The sequence below is a fragment of the Periplaneta americana genome, chromosome 17, assembly GCF_040183065.1.
Source record: "Periplaneta americana isolate PAMFEO1 chromosome 17, P.americana_PAMFEO1_priV1, whole genome shotgun sequence".
Classification (NCBI taxonomy): Eukaryota; Metazoa; Arthropoda; class Insecta; order Blattodea; family Blattidae; genus Periplaneta; species Periplaneta americana.
The window spans coordinates 123941496-123961830 of NC_091133.1; the positions used below are offsets into that span (position 1 = coordinate 123941496).

General features: G+C 36.2%; 1 protein-coding gene across 3 annotated transcripts; it reads left to right on the forward strand.

Moving 5' to 3' along the window:
* The first annotated feature begins 231 nt into the window (after positions 1-231).
* On the forward strand, positions 232-20296 carry LOC138693243 (serine-rich adhesin for platelets-like). Of its 3 annotated transcripts, none has more exons than XM_069817061.1 (5): positions 232-586; positions 6466-6668; positions 10030-10118; positions 12715-12796; positions 19074-20296. In XM_069817061.1, the coding sequence occupies exons 1-5, from the start codon at positions 551-553 to the stop codon at positions 19210-19212; spliced, it is 549 nt and encodes a 182-aa protein (XP_069673162.1). In that variant the 5' UTR covers positions 232-550; the 3' UTR covers positions 19213-20296. The 3 variants fall into 3 exon arrangements, with proteins under 3 accessions (XP_069673162.1, XP_069673163.1, XP_069673161.1); XM_069817062.1 differs by lacking the exon at positions 19074-20296 and adding an exon at positions 18096-19047; XM_069817060.1 differs by lacking the exon at positions 19074-20296 and adding an exon at positions 15526-19040.
* Positions 20297-20335: the final 39 nt, after the last annotated feature.

Below are 20335 nucleotides of genomic sequence, written 5' to 3' on the forward strand. Positions count from 1 at the left end.
ACGCTCCCCCAAAAATTAAACAATTAAAAGTGACAGCAGCTAAAAAAGTCAAAGACGATGTAAATCGTAATTTCCTCCAGGAACTCCGTCACCAGTCAAAACCATTATAACGTCTTTGGTCAAAACCAATCTTTTCCCATCCGGTACATTGAAATTCGTCACTTTTGACGGAATTTCCATTCTATTGGCAACGCTGACTGTGTGCAGCTGTCATTTGTCTATGGTGAGCTCACTGGTTGTGTGGTGTGATCGATACCATTTTTCAATGTTGTTGGCGGGTAAATAGTGTGAACGAGAGTTGGGTGAAAGCTTTCACAATTAGCGATAATTAAACTTGCTTATTTAGCGGTTTTTGTGAATGTTAATCATCTCACAGATTCCCCATCTTACAGTCTGAATGTGTGATATTCAGCTTACACAAATGAGATTACGAAAGCAGCTACCATTCTGTATTCTAAAGGAAGATGATCACTTTCTTTGTAATTTGACGAATAGTTTGGAATCGTAAAGAAAGAAAATCACATCTTACTTGAAATACATTTATTTAGCCATGTCCGCTTCTGGTCGCTATTTGGAATATATTCAAGTGAGTTTATAGATTATTCGTACAGTATTATAGGTTATATACTCCTGTTAGCATAGCCTATCGGTAATCTTATGAATAGTCACGATCGGTGTTAAATATCATAGAATAATTTAATTGTGTAAAACATGGTAATGGTACTTAAACTATGATTAAAATTTCTCCTTATTACACAGACAAATTTCCTTTGAGTGAGTTACAGTTATGACAACACCATATGGAATCTTGTCGGGACACGTGGCACATTTTACGTGACGTTGGCCTTATTTTTAGGAAATGGTATTATGCATACAGTGCATCAAACTAATTTAAGAAACTAAACTGACGCTTTGTAGATTTAAAGAAAATTATATTCGACAGGTAGGCTCTATTATTAGACTAACGCCGATTATGCACGATTCATTTCAGTGTCAGTATTGCCAAGAGACGAGTATTTTCCTTGGATCTAAAATGATAGGGATAATTTCAGTATACAGAGTCCTTACTGACAATTATATCTTACAATACTAAAGATAGCAGATTTGTCTGCGTTTGTCAAATTCGCATCATCATGATTACGATAAGGCACTTTTCAGTGCCAATAATTTATTTTTGTGTGCACAAGGTTTGAATTTTGAAGTAAGAAGGAAAGGAAGAAATCCGTGTTCTGAAAGTTATCCAAATGACACTATTAATTTGGAATAAAAGACAATTCGCGAGTATTATTCTAAAATATTTTGATATTAGCAAGGGGCCGCCGGTCTTTTACAGGGTATTTGACAAGGTTAGTGGGTTAGTAGAGAGAATATCAAAGTGACGTGAGGCCGAGGAATATGTGAAAAGGTTTCAGTGATTTAAGATCTTCGGCCTCGCATCACTTAAAAGATATCCTGGCAAGTAACCCACTAACTTTGTGACACACCTCGTAAAAGACGGGTGGTCCCTTGCTAATTAGGCCTACTCATCATTTGTTAGTCAGCTTCCCTGATACGATATGTTAGTCCATTACAACTATTACTTACTGGCTTTTAAGGAACCCGGAGGTTCATTGCCGCCCTCACATAAGCCCGCCATTGGTCCCTATCCTGAGCAAGATTAATCCAGTCCCTACCATCATATCCCACCTCCCTCAAATCCATTTTAATATTATCTTCCTATCTACGTCTCGGCCTCCCCAAAGGTCTTTTCCCCTCTGGCCTCCCAAATAATACTCTATATGCATTTCTGGATTCGCCCATACTTGCCACATGCCCTGCCCATCTCAAACGTCTGGATTTAATGTTCCTAATTATGTCAGGTGAAGAATACAATGCGTGCAGTTCTGCGTTGTGTAACTTTCTCCATTCTCCTGTAACTTCATCCCTCTTAGCCCCAAATCTTTTCCTAAGAACCTTATTCTCAAAAACCCTCAATCTCTGTTCCTCTCTCAAAGTGAGAGTCCAAGTTTCACAGCCATACAGAACAACCAGCAATATAACTGTTTTATAAATTCTAACTTTCAGATTTTTTGACAGCAGATTACTACTACTACTACTACTACTACTACTACTACTACTACTACTACTACTACTACTACTAATAATAATAATAATAATAATAATAATAATAATAATAATAATAGAAGACCAATTTAAAAGTAAGCTGTCATTTTTTCAGGTTCTAAAGCAGCAATTCAAGTTATAAATTCGAAATGATGTCAGTCCAAATTAAAGAATGGGAACGACTTCAAAAACTACAGAAAAAATACAATTACACTGCATACCAGCACTGTATGGAATTTCTCGCAAAGAAGGCGCTGAACTAAGCTACCCCAAAATAGAACAACAAATTTACCCTTCATGCCCATAAAAAGAACGATTAAAAATAGATACAAAGATAAATATAATCAAGAAATACATATCAAAACCAAAGACGAAAAATGCACAACAAAACCAAAGACAAAAAAATGGAATATTATTGTTAACCTACCAAAAGCCATCACTCAAGCACCTCAAACTGCAGTACAGCCATTCTTTTATAGCGGATGTGACATGTAGGCCTACACAGTTTTAGAAGTTTCTTTTAAAATGTAAACAGATTTTTTTTGTAAGTTCCAATCTCACCTCGTCACCTTGCGGTTTTTCTTATACTTTGTGAATTTTCATCATTATTGCTCTGAAGATTTCCATTTTATCGTCACTTTTTTGTGCTGAACAGATGTGACAAAAATATCACCCATCTCAACACTTCATTTTATTTTAACTTAAAACTCTGTTAATCTTTTTGAACAGTCATATTTTAAATATTTCTTTACTGGTACGTAAAGGATGACATTAACTATCTATTTTGATAAGGTCCATGATTGTTTACGCCTACTTTAATTTTTTAAAATGTTATTTTCTGTAACGAATGTGATAAGTACCATGTAAAATATGTTTTTATTTTATTTTACGTGGAAAACTAATGCTTCACAAAAATATGGTGAAAATATTAGGCTATGAGATATTTAGACAATTTGCTAAGCATTATTGTCTTATTTTTATAATGATAATATAATAATCCATGGCACTACAGCCCATGAAGGGCCTACACCGACCAGCCGGCTGCTGGCCTCACGCCCACATGTCGAAGCAGAGGTGGACGATCATCCAACCAGAATGGAGGTATCGTGTGGTTAGCACGATGATCCCCCCAGCCATTATAGATGGCATTCGCAACCGGATTTCGCTACCTATCGTAGCTACCCAAGTGCATCACAATGCTGAGTGAGCAGTGGTCCCATACACTGGCCGGAATTTCATGAGAAAATTTCTTCCCTCATGAGGACTCCTAGGCAGGATGCCTTAGACCGCGATGCCACGGCGCGGGACCTTATTTTTATACCAGGGTAAATAACTTTATTTTTTAGTTTGAAATGTCTGTTATAAAAGAATGGCTGAGTAGCAAGATTGAGACATCACAGAACATGATAATTTGTCAGAACATCTAAATAAACTGCCCTATATGACAAAGGAGAAGAAATGACAGAAGACCACCTCTGAACCTGTAAATCTCTACCTGCTGGGTTCATAATGAAGATACTGGAGAGTAAGCGCGCTAATGACTTCACTGCCAAATGTCAAGCACTGAATAACTTACAAATGACTTTTTCTTTTCCTATATGATATATGATATATATTTCTCTCAACACATTCGGTCCTGCTGACCCTTCACATTTCTGTATTCGGACCAGCAGTCCCTCACTTGCACTATTTACATTAAAACACAGACATATTGTGACCTTAATACCTGCTCTTAACTATGTCTTTCATGTCCCTTCACTTTCAATTATTCCTCCTCCTAATTCATCACTTAATTACCCTCCTTTATGTCTCTTATTCTCAGCTACACTTAATAACTATTCATACTAATTTTTTCATTCAACTTCACTCCCATCCTTCTCATAACTAACTAAACAATTCTTTCTTGTAAATAACATAAATACATTTAAACTTATTTAATACACAAGATCTAACCCTTGTTGACTATTTCTAAAAAAGCGTAACATATTATTAAGTTTCACTGTCTAAACACTTCTAACACATCACATTATCGCTCATACCCTAGAACATTCATTTCCTTTATAGCTTACAAATGACTTTTAGAGAACCTGGAGGTTCATTGACGCCCTCACATAAGAACGCTATCTATCCTGAGCAAGATTAATCCAGTCCCTAGCATTATATATTCCTACTCCTCAAATCCATTTTAATATCCTCCCATCTACGTCTCAGCCTTCCCAGAGGTCTTTTTCCCCTCAGGTCTCCCAACTAACATTATATACATTTTTGGATTCACCCATACATGCTACATAGGCGCGCTTCCGACAGGGGCAGCGGCATTTCCCCTAAGGTTAGAGCCCAGTTTAGGTCTGTGTGTATTAATAGAAAAAAATGTCATGTAAACATGCGTCCTATTCTCAATATTTTCTAACCCCTGCCCATCTCAAACGTCTGGATTTAACGTTCCTAATTATGTCAGGTGAAGAATACAATGCGTGCAGTTCTGTGTTGTGTAACTTTTTCCATTCTCCTGTAACTTCGTCCCTCTTAGCCGTAAATATTTTCCTAACCACCTTATTCTCGAATGCCCTTAACCTCTCTTCGTCTCTCGAAGTGATGGTCCAAGTTTCACAACCATACAGAACAACCAGTAATATAACTGTTTTATAAATTCCAATTTTCAGTTTTTTTGAAAGCAGACTAGATGGCAAAAGCTTCTCAATGGAATAATAACAGACTTTCCCATATTTATTCTGTGTTTAATTTCCTCCTGAGTGCCATTTATATTTGTTACTGTTGCTTCAAGATATTTGAATTTTTTCACCTTTTGAAAGGATAAATTTCCAATTTTTATTTTTCCATTTCGTATTATGTTCTGATGAGACATGATCATAAATACTTTTTTTTGGGATTTATTTCCAAACCTATCTCATTACTTGCTTCAAGTAAAGTTCCTGTATCTTCTTTAATAGTTTGCGAATTTTCTCCTAACATATTCACGTCATCCACATAAACATCCCTCTCAGTTTTCCTGGGCTTTCCTAATGACATATTCTAGAGCAGCCGTGGCGAAAAGGTCATGGTGTGCCGAGCCACTGTGTAAGCTGCAACGTGCATAGCACCTATGGAGGGAGGCGGACAACCGAAGGGGAAGTTGTTTAGGACGTGTAACGAAGAAAGAAATGAACAAGAAAACATAGGACACATTATCACAAGCTAAAATTAACTGTCTTCAGAATGTCTCTGCGACAGAGTTTCAAAATCAGGAATTATGTCACTTACTGTCAGTCGTAGTTGATCACGAAGGTATTTGTCTGTCAGTCGTGATCTAAATTTGATTTTTACTATTTTCATTGTTGAAAATAATTTTTCACAAACGTAAGTTACAGCGAACATGGCTTCAACAGAGCAAGCGAAAGAACAAAGCTTCAAATATTTATTTTTTTCCAAAGATTTGAAAAGTTCAATATCTGTCAAGTCCTTACATCTAGCTTTCATTTAACGTCACATTGTAAATCTGTGAGTTTAAATTGAAAATCTAACCGCATTATTCGTACATCTGCTGTAAAAGAATCGACGTACAGAGATGATAATGATAATAATAATAATAATAATAACAACAACACTTCACCTTGCAATGTTTCATCAGTAACATGTAGTAACTTATAATGCCGTTTTATGTTATACAACCGTTTTCCTAGTAATATTTGTGAACAAATCATACATTTAATATTTTCATCATATTGTAAGCAAAGGAATGCATCCTCCCATCCTACTTGAAACTTTCGTTTTTTATAGAGATACATGGTTTCGAGAGAGATATTGCGACGATACGCCACTCGCAGGTCAGAGACAAATACAAATAGAACGGAGTTTGACTCCAGTGAGTGAGAGGGTGGGGGTAGTAGGTAGGATGCGAGAGTAATGCACTGCGAGCCACAGTGTGCTCGTTAGTCGCATTTTCGCCGCGGCTGTTCTAGAGCAAAGTTAAAAAGTAAAGGTGATAGTGCATCTCCTTGCTTTAGCTTGCAGTGAAGTGGAAAAGCGTCAGACAGAAACTGGCCTGTACAGACTCTGCTGTATGTTTCACTCAGATAACAACATAATAATAATAATAATAATAATAATAATAATAAATGACTATACACCAATATGCACAGTATTAAATCATCATCATGTGGTGGTATCTAGTTCGCATCCCATGGTACACTGAGTGCAGTGCCTATGGTGGCAAAAAGAAGTGCAGCTTTCACGTCGCACATAGTTGGGATGCTTGGGTGAAAGGCAAAAAGTCAAGTATCTGCCGTTGTATAAACAATCTTATAGTAGTAATATAAATTCTTTAGACAAAAACCATAATCACTTATATTTTTAATATTCCAGGTTAACTCAAAGAATGTGATAGTGGAAGTCCGAGTACTTGAAAGTAAGGTGACAGTTTGTGGCAAGCAAATAGCTACAAACAAGTGGCTGCTACCTACACAATGGCAAGAAGTATACAGCATTCTACATACAGGTGCTGAATATTGTATGAATAGTAAAGATAGAACAACTCTTGTGGCATCTGGGAAGGATGTTGAAGTGGCGTAAGTGGTTCTATTTGATAATATTAATTTCTCTTGGTATTTTTTTTAAGGAGGTAGTCTATGTCAGTGTTCCACAACCTTTTTCTACTCATGGCACACCCTAGACAGGCCTAGGCTCAACATGGCACACCAAAATGTTAATCCCCTCAAAAATATATGATGTGACTCTCCTAATTTAATTACGTAATGTAATCAAATTTACTATTACTATTATTATTGTAAAAAAAAATCGACTCTTGCATTTATTACCAATTTATGAACTTCAATTCACTGTATAAAATACACATTTCTGTTACTAATATTAAAGTAAATAACTCTACTCATACTTTCAATGACATACTTGGACCTGCTTAGCTGCACACAGGTGGCTAATCCGCGGTAGAATCGTTAACAGTGCAAGCCTAATTTCTTCATCGATGGATTTGAGTCTCTCCGTCCTTAATGTTTTAATTTCAGTTAACATCGAAAAGCCCAGTTCACACATATATTATGTAGTTGAAAATGGCAATAACATATGAAGAGTCCACTGCAAGAATGATGGATATCATTTGGAATACATTTTGCAGGAGAAGCAATTGAAAGTTTGAAATGCTTAGCGCTCAAAGCTTAACTGAGATTTTCCGATCATTACTGGACAATGACTATCATTGTTAATGCCATATAACTCTGTATGTACATTCTATATGTCTCAAGCTATGCATTGACAGTCTTGGTTCATTTTCGACAAGAAAGTGACATCCATCATTCTTGCAGTGGGCTCTTCATATTAACTGTCATCTCAGAGATAGCCGGGTATTCACTCCTTATTGACAACCAAAATGTTTCCAAAGGCACTTCGAGAAGTTCTAATTTCAATGTTCTTATGTAAGAAGAGTGTAGTGTGCTCTGATCCCATTTCCTGACACAAAACAGAAAAAAGCAGCATATTTAGGGACTGCGATTTGATGAAGTTCACGACTTTTACTACTTCGTCCATCACAATTTTCAGAGGAGATGGCAAAACAGTGGCTTCGTGGTGAATGAGACAATGGTCGCCCGTTTGTTAGGATATAGGCCTACTTCACGTACTTTAGCCAAGAATTCTTTCACTCGGGCCGTCATAGAAGCGACTCCATCTCTAAAACAAGAATGCAATCCTCCCATGTTAATTCATTACGAACCACATATTCATTAGCTGTGCAGCAGCTCATGTTACTGTTTATAGTACACCCCAAGTATTTGAAGCTGTCCACTTGCTCTACTGCCTCATTTAGAATTCTCAAGTTTATCTTCTGTACTTTTCTTCTATGACCATAGTCTTTGTCTTGTTTGCATTTATCTTCATTCCATACTGCTCACAGCTATCATTTAGCTCCAGTAGCATATCCCTTAGTATCATCTCCTCTTCTCCTGCTAACAGTTCTGCTCTGGAAACAGTTCTTCACTAAATCCTCCAAGTAGATGTTGAACAGGGTAGTTGATAAAGGACATTCTTGACGTACTCCTCTCCCTATATTTCATATTGAATTAAAATGCATTTTTATTGAACTTCAAAATTTGCACTTAGGTTCATTTTGGTATGGAATGGCTATTATGTCACTTAACATGTGAAAGTGAATTGTTTGCTAGTGATAGACTGTACTACTTTTTAAATCAGTACTTTTTGTTAAAGTACTAACATTGTATTCACAGTGATATATTATTATTTTTTTGTCCCACTTAACTTCTTTCTCGCATTTGGAATCACTGTCTTATAACTTTGTAGCATTTATTTCTAAAATTCTATCACAACCTACTTCCTTTATGAAGTCAGACGCTAAATAACCTGAGATGTTGATACAGCGTCGTAAAATAACCCATGTAAATAAATTTTATCTCTTTTCTCTTATTAATATTTTATTTGTATGTAATTGCTAGGCTTAATATTGTTAATGACTGAATAATATCGTTTACTTCTTAGTGTAGCTTGTAGTTTTAGGTTAAAACATATTTTTTGTCATTACTTTATTGTAAAATCATGAAATTTTATTGCATCTATTTTAGTTTATTATATTCTATTTTTATATTGTTTGTAGTACTGTAGTTAGTTCTGGTTGAGTGGAAGAGAAGGCCTGAGGACTAGACGAATTAATAAATACTGTATCATAAATAAAATCAAGCGCAACAGTATCTATGCTTATTCTCACAACTTATGCCACATGTTTTTGCTATGATTTGCTGGCATTGCAAGAATTTTCTCAAAATATTGATACACATTAAAAGAAATCCACGACTCGTGTATATGTGAATAACTTGGTCACTTTTGTAACCATTCCTGTGGTCACCATGTAAATTTCAAGTCACCTAATCCAAGATCTCTGAGAGAGCCTAAATTATAGAAGCTTGAATTGCACCCAACACTTCATTTCACAGCGTGAGTTCAGTCTATAAGAAGTATCTTTTAATACGACAGTAGTTTTTGTGATTTTTGAGAGATCAGCTAGGTAAAGTTTTTTATTACCAGCTTTGTCATACATTTGTGGAGAAATGAGTAATGCCATTGATGTTTCAAATATTAAAAATAATTTGAATATGTTGGTATAAGACTGAACCTTATATACACAGGCTTCCGGTTAAATTTATTGTAAAATTAATTTTTCTTTTTCATGTTATAGAGTTTTTTGCTTCTATTTGAAAATAATAGTACATTATGCAACGAGCCTATAATGGTAGTAATTAAGACGCGAGTATGTTTGTTTATGAAACGAGCGCAAGCAAGTTTCATAATTTTCATACGAGCGTCTTAATTACCATTATAGGCAAGTTTCATACGACTTTTTATGCTCGACCATATTTCTAACTTGAAATTATTCATGAGTATTCATGTTATGGTTATGTAAGTGAGGAGCGGAACTGACCTCAATTGTGAGATGTGCGCAGACGCGAAAGTATTGATTTTTTCCAAGGCACGAACGTCATTGACCTTGATATAATCTAGAGAATAACATGAACATTAGGCTTGATATAACCTGGAAATTTATTTAGAATTGAAAAACGAGTTGACAAATTGAATTTATTTGAATATTATTTACAATTAACGATAATTATTATAGTAACAGAACATAACCTTCTGCGACAGTATTGGATTTCCAGCCTCTGTGACTTTTCGCTAATTGTCTTTCGATTGCATATCCGAGAATAATCAATAATGGTACAATGGTGATTTCTCATTGGCTGAATAACTGAATTATAATGAATAGGTGTACTTTAATGAGGTGTATTAAAGGGCTACTACCAGGTGTATAATTACTACATTTCGGTATGGTCGAGCATAAATTATGTTCTATAATATATTAGGTATAATAAAATCGCATAACTGCATGGTCTATATTGTTCTCCTTAGTTTGATGTTCAAGCCCTATCTCGCAGTGTACCAGTACGTCATGCAGCCATATAGCATCAGTGGCATTGTAGAAGCTGTTGAAGACTCGGGTATGAACAAATGTTATGTAACATATTATAATAGTCATAAAGGAACCACAGTTTTTAGTCTAGATTTTTTCTCACCATGACATGGACTGATCTCTAATGAGTTGACATCCTGTTGGTTATGAATACTAAATTCATAACTAAGCTAGCAGGAGTGTCGTTGACAATTGGCCCTGACTTCAGTGCCAAGAAATTTAAAGCCGAAAACAAAGCAGCAAGTAGTGCGATGAGTAAAGCAGCTAAATCAAAGTCATGTTTGCTGGCCTAGACTTGCATAGTGGTGTGAAGCGCAGAGAGTCACTTCAATCAGAAACTTACTTACTTACTGGCTTTTAAGGAACCCGGAGGTTCATTGCCGCCCTCACATAAGCCCGCCATTGGTCCCTATCCTGAGCAAGATTAATCCAGTCTCTATCATCATATCCCACCTCCCTCAAATTCATTTCAATATTATCTTCCCATCTACGTCTCGGCCTTCCCAAAGGTCTTTTTCCCTCCGGTCTCCCAACTAACACTCTGTATGCATTTCTGGATTCGCCCATACATGCTACATGCCCTGCCCATCTCAAACATCTGGATTTAATGTTCCTAATTATGTCAGGTGAAGAATACAATGCATGCAGTTCTGTGTTGTGTAACTTTCTCCATTCTCCTGTAACTTCATCCCTCTTAGCCCCAAATATTTTCCTAAATACCTTATTTTCAAACACCCTTAATCTATGTTCCTCTCTCAAAGTGAGAGTCCAAGTTTCACAACCATAAAGAACAACCGGCAATATAACTTTTATAAATTCTAACTTTCAGATTATTTGACAACAGACTGGATGATAAAAGCTTCTCAACCGAATAATAACAGGCATTTCCCATATTTATTCTGTGTTTAATTTCCTCCAGAGTATCATTTATATTTGTTACTGTTGCTCCCAGGTATTTGAATTTTTCCACCTCTTCAAAGCTTAAATTTCCAATTTTTATGTTTCCATTTCGTACAATATTCTGGTCACGAGACATAATCATATACTTTGTCTTTTCGGGATTTACTTCCAAACCTATTTCTTCACTTGCCTCAAGTAAAATTCCCGTATTTTCCCCTAATCATTTGTGGATTTTCTCCTAACATATTCACGTCATCCACATAGACAAGGAGCTGATGTGACCCGTTCAATTCCAAATCCTCTCTGTTATCCTGGACTTTCCTAATGGCATATTCTACAGCAAAGTTAAAAAGTTGTTGTTGTTGTTTTCTAATGCCAGGCGTCATTTGACCTCTTGCACTCCAATATTTTTCAAAGATATTATCATGACCAGCTACTGAAGCACAGATTTTGAGGTGTTCTGAATCCATTTCTTGACAAAGTTAAAAAGTAAAGGTGATAGTGCATCTCCTTGCTTGAATTGGAAACGCATCTGACAGAAACTGACCTATACAGACTCTGCTGTGCATTTCACTGAGACACATTTTAATTAATCGAACTAGTTTCTTGGGAATACTCTTATCCTTGCTTCTAAAAGATGAAAACCAATAAAATAGCTAGTACTGTTCATTGCAGTTTACTTTGCGACCAGGAGGACACTAAATGTCACAACCACTTTGTTTTACACAAACTATGGGATGAGGCTGCTGCAGAAATGAAAACAAGTAGATGTGTGATGAATATATTTATGAATATGTATTGAGAGTAACATGTAAACAGATGTAGGCCTATACTGAATACGAAAACATTTTATTCAAATCTTCATGTAAATGTAGTAAATGTTGTTGTTGTTTTCTAATGCCAGGCGTTTGACAATAAAGTCATTTGACCTCTTGCACTCCAGTATTTTTCAAAGATATTATCATGACCAGCCACTGAAGCACAGATTTTGAGGTGTTCCGAATCCATTTCTTGGTTTGAGTTGCACAATGGGCAGTTAGGGGACTGATATATTCCAATTCTATGCAGATGTTTGGCCAAACAATCATGGCCTGTTGCCAATCTAAATGCAGCTACAGACGATTTTCGTGGTAAATCGGGAATTAACTGTGGATTTTGATGCATAGAGTTCCATTTTTCCCTTTGGGATTGAATTATCAAATTTTGTTTGTTGAAGTCTAAGTATGTAGATTTAATCAATTTCTTCACAGAGTAATACGTAGATTTAGTAACAGGTCTGTAAGTAGCAGTGCTGCCCTTCTTTGCTAAAGCATCCGCATTCTCATTTCCCAGGATTCCACAATGGGATGGTATCCATTGGAATACAATTCTTTTACTGTAATTTACTGAAACATTTTTCAACTTAATACTCTGTAACAATATCAGCGTCATTAGGAATCTTCTGCAGCCATAGCAACAAATAATTTCAGTACAGCATGAGGCAACTAAGCTAGGAGATAATGGGGTAGGGTGGCCAGCTGACTAGTAACATATTTCACTAATGATACTTGAGATCTAGATTATGTAAGTAAATTGGTGTAACATTAACAATCTGCTGTCTTTCTGATAGCATCCTTTCCTGTCTTGCAGCCCACATGCAAGTTCTCGCCTTCTGATCTGTACATTTTTATATACAAATACATTGACCAAGTTTTATAGCTGAATGAATGTAAATTTTGTTTCAGGAAATGGTTGGATAGAATCAAAACCATACAAGGTTATGATTATAGCCAGTGTTGCTCCAAAACGGAATTCTGATATATGGAGGTTGGTAACATTAAAAAATGATTATATATGATGTGTGTCCGGAAAGTATCCAGCCATTTTGAATGGCTAGAGAGCCATTTGTCCAGCTTTGATGTAACTTTGTAACCAGTCAGAGGAAACCTTATTAAGCTTGCATGAACATGAAGCTACTCAATCTTGTGTAATATTTGACTGTTTCATTCACAGTGTTCGAATATCAGTGAATCTGCGTCAAATTTTGCTTCCAGTTTGGACATTTCGTGTGGAAATTATTCGAATGGTTAATAGGGCTTTCAGGGAAGATTCAGGGAGAGAGGCCATGATAAAAACTGTGGTACCAGTACAAAGGCAGTATTTAGACATCCTGTCGCCTGTGGCAGTTTATATTTTTCTGCCCCATTCCTTACTCAATTACAGTAGCCATGCAAATTAATCCGAACACGACATATTTTTACATTTTCTGTCATTGTTGGCCTCACAGCTGCTCATACCGCTTTAATTGACATCTATAGTACGTGTAATTCCATTGTTGAAGGTCTGTCGTTATTATTTTTTTTTTTATAATATGTGACATTTTGCTTGTAGTTTTGTACTTATAAGCATTTAAGTTGTGTTGAAGACTTAATACTGCAATCCTGTGTACATTCTGTTGTCTTCACAAATGGATACAACTCCACGAAAACGGTCTAAAATTATAACATTATGACACAGAGACAAATTGCTGCAGAATGTCACATCGGTTTGGCTACTGTTAATTCGATCATAAAACGATACAGGGATACTGGATACATCACACCCCAGAAAAAAGGAAACTGTGGCCGGAAAAGGAAGACTTCACCTGCAGATGATCGTTTAATTGTCAGGAAAAGTAAATTAAATCCTAGACTAACTGCTGTCGACTTAACCCGCGAGTTAATGGCTACCACTGGGGCGAATATTCACGTCACAACAGTGTGGCGTAGGCTTTTGGAAGCTGGACGAAGGGCTCGTAAGCCTATTAAGAAGCAACTGCTAACCCCTGTTATGTGCAAAAAACGCTTAATGTGGGCAAAATTACATCAACACTGGACAGTGAATGACTAGAAGAATGTACTTTTTTCCGATGAGTCTCATTTCGAGGACCACGGCCACTGTGTTTCTTACGTACGGAAAGGATTCGAAAAAGTAACAGCAGCTCATCTCCAACAAGCACCCAAATACCCCCCTAAAGTACGTAATGTTTTGGGGTTGTTTTACACATGAAGGGCCTGGAGCATTAATACCTATCAAGGGAATGATGAATTCTGACAAATATATTCACTTATTGGAAACCAGAATCGTACCCCAGCTGCAAAAATCATTTCCGGATGGCAGAGGTGTGTTCCAACAAGACCTGGCACCATGCCATACGTCTCGAAAAACTACAGAATTCTTCAACAAGAAGAATATTCAGGTACTCCCCTGGCCAGGCAACTCACCCGACATCAACCCCATTGAGAACTTGTGGTCAATTTGCAAAAGAAGAATGCAAAAAATGGATTGTTCTACAAAGGAGAAGATGATTTCTGCCCTCATTAGTGTATGATTTCGCGATGAAGAAATGAAGAATATTTGTGGGAAATAAGTGGAATCCATGCCAAATTGTCTCAGAGCTGTTATTAGGAACAAGGGAGGCCACATAGATTACTGAGGTATGTCTTAGATCCTTTTTTTATCCCGTTTGAGTGTTTTTGCATAAGTAATTACGCTGTTCGGATTAATTTGCGCGCTACTGTAATTGCAATGCAAACAGTCATGCAGTGTAACTTAAAAATGTTTTTGGCTAAACTAGCGAACAGGTGCTTCCCTTCATACTCTGTTAACTGTTTTTAGCTGTTTCTTCAGACTTACAACATAACCTAGCATATCGTATGTTTTATATTCTTACGTTTCCTTTTTTCACTACAAACCACCAGATAGTCACCTCCATTATGACACACTTCTCATTTCAAATGTAATTTACTATGTTCAACAATTTTTCTTCCTTCAAATAATATCGCTATAAAATCCTTACATTTTCAACTTCATCTTCACACAAATATCCTTTATAAATTCAATGATTTTAACTTCCAAAATAAAAAGTACCTGTGCGCTGGTTTATCGTTGTTTTTAAAAAATCCTTTAATCTAAATCACTATAAATTTAAGTTTTTAAAATGAGTTCACTAATATTTTTTACAAATTACTGTAATGTGTTGTATCTTATGTCAAGCTTGCCTACCTGTGAATGTGTTTATTTCACCGGCAAGTACAGCAACAGTCTGACAAAACATTTTACAATTCATGAGACCTAACCTAAAAATTTATTTTGTTAGGCCACATGAAATTAGTACGAACTCCGAAAACCGAATATCACTTTAAAATGTATGCTGTTTATTTATGAAGTTTTATTGCATTTATTAATATTCATGTTATTAATATTATGTTCAAATTTCATATAACTCTCACTAATAACTTTGAAGAAGCATTCATGAAATCAATGGCAAACAGTGTTGTCAACATAGCAGTTAATAACTGCCAGTTTTATTTGTTGGTACCGAAATTCGAAAGAAAGTTAGCAAAAGAAAATTCAACCTGAGAACTATAAAATCACAATAATCCAGTAGAATAAGTAGTAATAGGGGGGGAAATGGTTAGGTTTCACCCTTACAGTATAAAGTAAGAAGACCTGGACTATAGAAGTATGTACAATAATATGCATCTTTGTTACAATAATAAAATTATTATTTCCAGTACTGTTGAAAGTGGAAGAAATTCAGAAAACTATCGGAATCCATGGTGTGGCCCAATAGAAAAAATATCTCACAGTGGAATAATGTGGAGAACTCTTGATAATGTTGAAGTCCAGATGAGTAGTCATAAACTAGAAGATGAATACTTCCGAAGTCCAGAACATGCATCTGTAATCCAAGACAATTTCAACCATCCCTTTGACATGTGTTATTCTCAGGACATCAGTGAAGTGAAATATTCAAAATACACTGGAGAAGCTTCTTGGGCTACTGTTGATTCTGGGAGTACAGTGGTTTCTTTTAAGGATGTTGATCATAAACATAATTTTAAGAGTAAAAGTTCTCCGTCAGATGTAAGTAGTAATGCCTCTAGTTCAGGAGAGTCATATAAGTTGAGACCTAAAAAAATAAGAAAACTGTCAAAAAAGCATAACATAACTAAAAATAAAACTTCAGATTCACCAAAATCCAAAAAGAATGGACAGACAAAGTACACACCTAGTTCTAGTGGCACTTTTATTATCAAAGAACACAAACAAAGAAACACTCAGGAGAAGATTAATAGGTTTTTGAGTCCTTTAGAGAAGAAAACTAACACAAAAAGTAAAAATGAAACTGATTTAGAGTCAAGTAGTAGCAGTGGCCGGAGTATTACAAAAAGGAAAGCTTCTGGAGTTGAAAACACCTTTGAAACTGTGAGTGTAAAGTGGAATTTGAGGAAAAATAACGGAACTAGAACTGATAAAATAACGAGTTCATTCTCATTAAATTCCAAAGGAAAGGTTAATAAAAGTACTACTTCCGAGACTATTTCATTAAAGTGTGATAACTCTTCGAAAGATTTCAAATTGGAGACAAAGAAAAGAAAGTTACAACATAAAGTGTCTAGTAAGAATGAGTGTGGAAATGGCTCAACAATAACACAGTTTTTTCAGAAGAAAAGTTTTACTTTTTCACCAAGTTGTACGGCACAGACAAGTGTTAAAATTCGGGAGGAATCCATATCAGAACTGTCAAACAATGATGACGAGTGTGTGCCAGATACACCTCCGCAAGAGCCGAATTTTCATATTATTCGAACTACAGAAAAGAAAGAGTGCTTGATGAAGAATTCACGCTCGGCGGACAATAGCCTAATAGTGCAAAAATCGTCAAGCTTGTCTCAAATTGTTAATTTGAATTGTGATAAGTATTGTAACAAGACTGTAACATCTTCAGAAGAAAGACGACAAACAAAACAAAAAAGAAATCAACTTTCCAGCAGGAGAAAGGGGAGTCGGCCTGTAAAAGACGTGAATAAAGATGAATTAAGTACTAATATCCGTCAGTCTTTTGTTTCTGCTCAAACTAAAGAATCTGCCATATTCAAGAACTTGAGAAGTTCAAAAGGCAGTATCTCTGTGACTACATCAGCAAGTGAAAGACTGCAATCAGAGAATCATAAATTTGAGAGCTCAGCAGTATCTAACACTTCCCTGTTACAATTAAAAAGAAATGAACGTTCAAAGGAAAAAAAAGAAAAACCATCTATGTTGCCCAATACTTCATTTTGTAGTAGAAATTCAGAATCTCCATTGGAAAGCAAAACAGTGGAAAGTAGTCAGATGGAAGAAAGGTCTACTAGTAGTAACAGTGCAGTACAAGATGATATCACTGCCACACATCTGACATTGGCGCAATTAGAGAAGAAATTTTACGAAAATGTGGAATATCTTCGTGCTATTATGAATGGTAAACAGTACTGTTGGCGCCAAATTCAGTTCAAAAACCGTCGCTTTGATTCGATGGATCTGAAGTACTCTCTGTCCACAGTTCCTTATACAAATGAACAAATACATCATTTACTTTATCTCCTTCGCAAAAACTTTTGCACAGAAAATAATTTTGTAAAATTATATGATTATTTAATGAAGGTTCTACTTCCTGAAGCGACTACTAAGATTCTTATGGATGAGTTTTCACTTACCCATAGTGAAGTTTTAGATAAAATACACAACACTTATATTGTTGCCAGGAAACGGATGCCATTTCTGTCTGATAACGAAGATGGTTATGATAATACATAAATAGGTGTGAAATCAGCTATTTTATTGTCATTTGTTTGCAGTTCATAATGTCGAGGGAATATTGTAATAACTAGCTGTATATTAGATCTTGTTTCAAATTTCTGTTTTTATAAGTAACCTGTATTTTTGGCATAGGCTTCCTTGGGTGATGTACATGGTGTGTGGGCAAACTTCCGAGCTTATACCGCGTTGTTTTGGTGCTAGTGGCTGACGTTTCGACTGCTGTATAAGGCCAGAAGTTTCTCCACACACCAACCTGTATTTTTACTTGCAAAGTGATAAATTCATAGTAGCAACACAAACCATGATACTAGATATGTGAGGAAATGTGTCGTGATTCCTGTTACTTATGAGTATAACAGAGTCCCAAAAAACATGAAGGTATCCCCTGAATATGCCATAAAGATCATTGATGTCATTGAGTAGAGCTCCATGCTTTTTAACCTTGGCACTAGAATGAGGTGATGTGATCGCCACCCTATTAATTTGGTACTCAATTTGATAGGTGGAGTGAGCCTTGAAGTTGTTCTGAAAGTTTCGGCAACAGTAAAATTCCGTCACCATCCTGGATGGAACCCAGGACCTACCAACTCTGCCAGGTAGGCCATCATAAAAGAGCAAGCATGACCAAATTTAAGAGAGCAATATTTTAGACTCTCTAATCGATTAATGAAAGCAAACAGAGCATATTTCGGCTTGAAATATCACTTTAGTTCGCATGCTCTTTCCAGGAAAGTAAAAGTTATTCTTTACAAAACATTAGTGAGACCAGTTTTGACATATGCGGCAGAAACGTGGTCAATCTCCAAAAATGATGAAAAAAGACTGGAGATTTTCGAAAGAAAGATTCTGCGAAGGATCTATGGCCCAACATTTGAGGAAGGTCTCTGGAGGAGGAGATGCAACTATGAATTATATAGACTTCTAGGAGAGCCAAATATAATCAATACAGTTAAAACTAGCAGATTGAGGTGGGCAGGACATGTAATACGCATGGACCCAAGTGAACCTTGCAAAAAAATTGTAATAACAAATCCGGGAGGTCAGAGAAGACTAGGTCGACCGCACTTGCGATGGATTGATGGAGTGGAAGAGGATGCCAGAAAGTTGGGGTGCAAGAATTGGAAGGCTGCTACACAAGATAGAGACGGATGGCGACAATTACTAAGGGAGGCCCAGGCCCACCAAGGGCTGTAACGCCAATGATGATGATGAATATTTTAGACTAAAGTTGTAAGATGTTAAACTTCAGGAATGTACTGAAAGCAAAATTATTTGGGTAGCTATACTTAGTCATGTGTAAGAATTTTATTACGAAACTTTACTATATTATTTCATGGTGTAATACTGTATTTACTCGCGTAATAGATGTCATCGCATAAGATATGCACTCCATTTTTTACTAATATGTGGGGGGGGGGGATTATCGCATAATGTACGCATTACTTTTTCAATAATTGTTACCTGTGGTAATTCATTCTAGTGCAGAGGTCAAGAAAGCATTGGGCTCTACCTCCACCCTCCCCCCCTCCCATGTTCCTTCAGGGCATGTGAAGGGGCTGCCTTTATCTTTACCTGTCGTAATATACAATATGACGACGATCGAAGTGATTGTGCAGTAGAGAATGATGAAAGTGATGCTGCAGTAGAGGATGACAGTGATACTGAAACCATGAATAAGGTAAGAATGGTGGTAGTGTTACATTTACGAAGTGTACCTTGTTTTTGCTTTATTTATATTCAGTTTTAGATTATACTGTATTACTTTTTTATTAATTTCATATGTTAACGCACTGTCCGTGCGGTTTTTTTTTTAAAGTGCTTCATGCCTTTGCTGCAGCAAAATGAGGGTCGAAAAAAAACGTAAGTAGGTCAACTGACTGCAAAATGGTGGACAATTAATATTGGCTTCTATTATTGCAGTAATAAATTTAACCTTAAAAGAACCGAACATGTTAAATAGTTTCGACTTCCATGATAATGACATAGAATTATTATTACTAGATGATTTTAACAATAATAAACATTGCAAAAGACCGAAACACGCATTCCGCCATGATGGATCATGCAGCAAACTCGTAAAGCGAAGTTTTGATTTGCTGCATGCTTGCTTCAGCGCTGCTGCAGCGACAGTGAAGCAAATGTAATAAAAGAACGGTCTTGCTGCAGCGCTTTACGTGTTGCTTTAAAAAAACGCACGGTTTAAATTATTACTGCTTGTAAGCGTTTGATATATCGATCATCTAGTTCAAAAGTGCGACAACTCAAAAAAACAAGTTTCAAATAAATCACTTAGAAAGGAGCAGAGTTCTGGTTCATAACCACGACAATTGGATGCACTTATGCAATATGGAACCAAGTCCAAAATACAGCTTTTGAGCTACACCTGTTTTAGCAAGTCGTTACAAATAAAATTCTACATCAATACTATTACGGAAGTAATGATTCCATTATTAACATTCTGAAATGCTCTTTCAGATCAATGCACAGTCTTTCCTAGAGGCATAAAAGCTGGCCAAAAATACTAAAAGCCACTTCAACACTTTTTTTTACCAATTTTTGGTCCCAACTGAAAGATAATATCATATTAACAATATATCAGCTCTACTGGCTTATCATAGGGCAATGTTTCTCAACTGATGGCTCGCGTTCCGCTGGATATACTTGAACAGTGAAGTGGTAGACCCAGTTTTTTTTTGTCCATGATAAAGGCGCTTAATTTAATACTTTATATAAAGTATTATA

Bases quoted from the DNA above. Each gene is read 5' to 3' on its own strand.
- LOC138693243 (XM_069817060.1), top strand. From the start codon at position 551: ATGTCCGCTTCTGGTCGCTATTTGGAATATATTCAA. The intron at 6,669-10,029 runs GTAAGTGGTTCT...TGTTCTCCTTAG, and splicing joins GGGAAGGATGTTGAAGTGGC to TTTGATGTTCAAGCCCTATC. The intron at 12,797-15,525 runs GTTGGTAACATT...TATTATTTCCAG, and splicing joins CGGAATTCTGATATATGGAG to TACTGTTGAAAGTGGAAGAA.